At 40.5% G+C, this 6,000-nt stretch overlaps 1 protein-coding gene across 1 annotated transcript in view; it reads left to right on the top strand.

The window, feature by feature from the left end:
- The window catches only part of tesmin (testis expressed metallothionein like protein), a 52,389-nt gene extending 47,790 nt beyond the window's left edge, over positions 1–4,599 (top strand). The window contains exon 7 of the mRNA XM_075470854.1: positions 4,416–4,599. Within this exon, the coding sequence (XP_075326969.1) occupies positions 4,416–4,599 (184 nt within the window). The remainder of the gene's footprint in view (positions 1–4,415) is intronic.
- Positions 4,600–6,000: the final 1,401 nt, after the last annotated feature.

Raw genomic sequence — 6,000 nt, forward strand, 5'->3', positions numbered from 1 at the left:
GGACAATCTCAGTGGCCTGAAATGCTTTTTGAAGGTTTTCGATTAAATTCAAAATGGCGGACAATCCAAGATGGCGCTCATGACGTCATGATGTGCATTGACCTCGGCTGCATCCAGGGATTCCATTGGTAACTCATTTGTGACATTTGGACCAAGGGGTCCAAAGATATGAGCAAAAATGCATTTTGGCTACATATAGCGCCACCTATAGGCCAAACATCACCAAACTTCGTTGGCCTCTTACCATCTTGGTCTTGAGTCTGTGTTATAAGTTTGACGTCATAACATCAAATGGTTGCCAAGATATGGCCTCACTTCCGGTTTGGGGGCGTCAACCTCGAGTTTGATTGGGTTTTATGGAAAATCGGAAGCCTAATTAAAAATTCCACACGATAACTTTTGTGCGGCTTGGTCTTAAGAGTCTATGTGTCAAGTTTCATGAAAATTTGACAATCTGTGTGACCCAAAATGCTTTTTTAAACTTTTTGATTAAATTCAAAATGGCGGAAAATCTAGGCATACGCAAATTGACGTCATAGGGTGCGTTGGACTCGTCATGATCCAAGGATTCCAACGATGCCTCATTTGTAAAATTTGGACCATGTAGTCCAAAGTTATTAGGCTGAATGCACTTTGAACTTTGGCGTGTTGGTGGCGCTAGAGAGTACGCTCTTGGGGCATGAAATTTCTTGAGTTTTAATTTGGCACTTGGATGATTGCGTTTGCCAAATTTCACAACTTTTTACCATAGCGTTCATGGGGCTGCCATAGACTTACATTGCAGCGGAAACGGAAAAATAATAATAATAGGAAAAGCTACTAATCCAATGGGTTCCTGCAGCTTCGCTGCTAGGACCCCCAAATATAACTAGTTCCTCAGGACTGACACCTTGTGAAACTCTGTTTGGCAGGCCATATAGAATTACTAATTTTTTAGAATACATGGGAATTAAATGATGAGAGTAATCTAGCTGATAATATGAGAACAAAGCTAGAATTTAAGAAAATAAAAAAGCTGATTTCTGATTACTGAGGTTTTGCTCACCACCCCCACAGCAGTTAAAATAGCTGAAAGAAACACATGGATACACTTGTCTCATTGTAAAATGATCATTGAGAGTAAGGATAAGTGGATAGCAGGTCTCTGTTGAACTCATGACCCACAGGGAAAGTCCAGACTTCAAAGGGGACTATTTTGATTAGATAATTTAGTCGTCTCAATGTCTGGTGAAGATTGACCACAGCCCTGTAAGAGTCTTTAGGAGTTTAGGCAGAGATGTTCTATTTTACTATAACCTTAGACCTGTGAAAGCATTTTGGGAGTGGTACGTGAGCAGACAACTGCCATAAAATTGAGAGAGCTAAGGCCTGTTTCTACAAAGACTCCCTTTTTGGAGAGAAGGGGAGACAGATCCATCCCCTATCTTATCTGGGACCAATAAATCAAAGTTGACAACTTACCCTCATTCCTCACAGAAGACTGAGATGAGTGCTGTCTAGATTTCAATCACAACCAAATCCTAAAACTGTATTCAGTAAGCATGTGGTTAAAGTGGAGTGTATTAATTGTGGGCCTGCTAGGAGCCCAGGTGACAGAAAATCTAGAATGTACAGTAAACAAGACTCAGATGTACTTGTCAATTCCTTTGGTCTATTTACCTCGAAGTAGGATCTCGGTGATAACTTTTCAACTCAGCCACTTATAAGTTTCAGAGGTAAAGGTGGAGTGCTTACAAGACTACTGACTATGCTAAACATTACAGATTAATCATAAAAATGCAACAGAAAACCGATGAGATTATCTTAATTGTTCATTTGACTAAAATCACCCTTTTTTCCCCCAAGTTATGCACAGAGGAAGAGAGGGCAGTGTTGGGGTTTCTTATTTTGGGTGTGGAGAACAGGAGCAGATGTGAGAAAACAGATTATCCTATGTCAGCTTAGTTGTACCGCTAGAAGCCTTCAGCTCTCTAGAGGAGCGCAAAGAGCTGGTGTAACTGCAGTAGTACTAGGAGGTCTCTGATGAGAGAGGTTTAGAAGTTTTTGGGATAAAGTAGTGACTGGTTTTTAATGGCTGAGATTGCAGCTAATAAAACACAAACAGATTGTGTGGTATGTTTGGGTCTTAGACCCATTCCCGAAGTTTGTCTCTGGTCTGATTTCACCTGAATGTTTACTAGATGTAATGAATAAAACTAGGCTTAGCAACACCAGTTGCACTAAATGGGACACTGTTTTTCCATTAGCTTTTCCAGATAAAAAGAAAACTTTGTTTTCTAAAAGATAGCTAAAGGAGATTTTACCTGTATAAATATGACAGGAGGAAAGAATCAATTAGGTAGAATGTCCACAAATTGGTGTCAAACTAGAATGACTATTAATGTTACATTTAAACCTCTAAATGTCCCGTGGCGACATTTGGTGATGGTGTGGTGATAACAAGTTTTTTTGACAGACTTCCGAATAATGTGATGGTGTGTGTAAATGTTACCTTACTGTTACCTGTTTCGATTTATCCTATTTCAGCTGCAGACCTAGTTCTTAGGTTGAAAACTGTCTTACCCGAATTTTGGAGAGCTAAACAAGAAATGCATGTTTAAGAGCCGACTTATATAGATGCCATAGGGGTTCCTAGAGGAGTCCCAGATGAGTAGAAACTGGTTGATCAGGTGGCAGCAGCATTTTGAGTCATCTCTCTGTTGGTTGTGTACGATTAATAAAAATGTAGACAGAATCAATTACATCCTTTACAACGTACAGAGGTTAGGTAATATGACACAACATGGGTTTCAAGCAATTGCGGAGCAATTGGCTGCAACTTCCCTTATGGCTTTCAAAAAAAAATCGTATAGCTCTGGACATGTTGCTGGCTGAAAAGGGAGGTATGTGTGATATTTGACGAGCAATGTTGCACATTTATTACCAATAATACGGCAAAGGATGGCAGCATCACATTGGGGCCTACGAATCTTGGACTGAAAGAGCACTACCATGTGGGACTCATGGCTAGACGCATTTGGGAAGTATAGAACACCAATTTCATCTGTGTTGATATCTATTGCTGTTTTTGCAGCAATTCTGACCTTGTGTGGATGTTGTTGTATTCCCTGTCTTAATAACACTGTTATTTCACCCTCTGAGCAGCAGCTGACTCAAATATGCCTTCTCCGTGATTACCAGACTGATGATGATGAAGAACGAGAAGTGCAATCATTCCTTCTCCTTGATTTGTATTCTGATCCACATGTCTATGAGTAATCACTTTTCTCTCTGTGTGTAAGCAGGTATGCGCTCATAAACATGCTCCTGTAGCTGAAAATCTTGCAAGAAGAGGTTGCGTTCTTGAAATGACAATTTGAGTGTAATATGTGATAAACAGGAGGGAAATGTTGAGTTGTAAATGCATGTTGTGTTAGTTATCCCATATATACTCTGTCTTTTGTATTGAGTAAGAGTTGTAAGAAAAGTGTGCCTTGTTCATTTGTGTTAAGGTCGTAAATTCCTTGTTAGGAATGCGGCCTGAAATGTGACACCCCCTTTCCTCTCAGTTGAGAGTTGTTGTACACACCCACTTCTGAATAAAATAGAGGAGGCGTGAGGAGATGGTCAGAATTGATCAGGACGAAGCTGTGAAGGCTGTCTCCTCATCGGTTCTCCTCATGAGTTAAAGTTCCTATAACGTGTCTCTCTCACTTCTTTTTAAATTTGGAGGTATTTGAACCTGACACTTACGCACCCTGCAGGATTTGAATCCATGACGGCGTAGTGTGTTACCATGGTAACCTTTGAGGCTGTGGTCCCAGCTCTCTTCAGGTCATTGACCAGGTCCTCCCGTGTAGTTCTGGGCTGATCCCTCCCCTTTCTCATGATCATTCTTACTCCACGAGGGGAGATCTTGCATGGAGCGCCAGTCCGAGGGAGATTAACTTGCTTAATTGCTTGGCTACTGTTCTGTAGCCCACCCCAGCCTGGTGCAGGTCTATAATTTTGTCCCTGGTGTCCTCAGACAGCTCTTTGGTCTTGCCCATGTTGGAGAAGTTGGAGTCTGATTGCATGTGTGGACAGGTGTCTTTTATACCAGTAACAAGTTCAAACAGGCGCAATTAATACAGGTAATGAGTAGAGGATAGGAGGGCTTCTTAAAGACCAACTAACAGGTCTGCGAGAGCCAGAATTCTTACTGGTTGGTAGGTGATCAAATACTTGTTTTCTGCCCTAAAATGCAAATTAATGATTTAATAATCATACAGTTGAAGTGTACCTACGATGAAAAGTACAAACCTGTCCATTCTTTGGAAGTGGGAAAACTTGCAAAATCGGTGGTGTATCAAATACTTATTTTCCCCACTGTACAGGGAAACAAGTAGGTATGTGTGGACTGTGAGCCATTTTCCTGTGTGTGTGTGTGTGCTCAGATTTCCTGCATCAGTGATAACTCCTGCTGTGCTGGAGGCTGCGTGTGGCTGTCTCCTGGCCCGGGCAGAGGAGGCTGAGAGGGAGGCCCAGACACCTGCCATGGGTGAGCGCCTGGTCCTGGAGGAGTTTGGACACTGTCTCTCACAGATTGTTAAGACCATGTTCAAGAACAGTCCATACTGACACTTTTGAAGTGCGGACTCTTATGTCCATCAGTTGGCCATGGCCATTGAAAGCTGTTCTATTTAATGTTTAGATTTGTTTCTAAATTACAGACACAAATTTAAAAAGTTGAGTTCAGAGGTCTGTTGTTCGTATCGTTTTATTTGTACTGAGAGTAACATCTAACCTGACTTTGAGCTAAAACCGTTGAGCATTCATCATTTAGAGACAGACAATGTTCGATTGCACAAATGTAAAACTTTAACTTATTTCTTTCATGTGTTCTTTTTTTTTTGCTCGTCTGTTTTTCACTTACATATCGGCTGTAGTATGACTGTAGGATTATTGCAGTATTATTAAGACTGTAGGATTATTTATCATTTGCATTTCAAAGTCATATTTAGGACATATGGTGTTTAGTGCAGTTATAAACCTGTCTTCACCCATAAAAGTAGCATTTATAGAACATTTTGTCCACTGAAAACAAGTGAGTGTATCACCTGTTAGATAGATATATAGATACTTTGTTGATCCCAAGATGGGAAATTACAGGAAGCTGTAATCTGTAAATTAGAATCTGGCGCATATCCCTAGATTGTTGTGAGAGAGGCTAAGTACAAACTTCCACAGGTAAACTTCCTGCTGTGGAATCAACAAGATGGGAACATCTGCAACATGACTGACAGGTTTTTGAAAAGCCTCAGAACTACCCTTGGCTGGTGGAGGTAGGAAAACGAGATACTGATGTAGAACACATTAACCACTGCAACTTGTTTTGTGAAACTGCTGTCTTCTACTACATGTTTGTAACACTTGGAACAACCCCACTTATTGACTGTTTTAATAAAAATTCACCTAATAACCACGTATTAAGTCTTCAAATTTTTTTATTTGACTTGTGGATAACTTATTTGACCTAATTCCAGCGTGGATGCTGTAGAACAGCGGTCTTCAACGTTTTTCAGGCCAGGGACCCCCAAACTGATGGAGAGTTGGAGCAGGGACCCCCCTACTATTTATATGGCATACAATTGTGTTTTATATTTAACGGGGCCTAGTGCCGTGTATAAACATAGGTCCTCTGTTATTGTACATTCAATACTAAGCTATTCAAATAATACACAGGTTAATATATTCATGTTTTTATTTTAAACATGTGCAAGGTACAGGGTGGCCGTGCCACTGCCATTTATAAACATCTTGCATACAACACTGAGCTATTCAAATAATCCACAGATTTTAACTTTAAACATGCATGTAGATGGGACAATGAATCCTCAAACCATCTGTGGATGGCACATGTTTGCACACAATTTGTGAGAAAAAACTGAAAAAAAATTTTTTTTTTTAAATGTTAAAAATCGTGTAATGAACCAAAGATTTCGCGACCCCCCTGCAGTACCTCCGCGGACCCCCTGTTGA

This window comes from Odontesthes bonariensis, chromosome 7 (assembly GCF_027942865.1).
Source record: "Odontesthes bonariensis isolate fOdoBon6 chromosome 7, fOdoBon6.hap1, whole genome shotgun sequence".
Lineage (NCBI taxonomy): Eukaryota > Metazoa > Chordata > Actinopteri > Atheriniformes > Atherinopsidae > Odontesthes > Odontesthes bonariensis.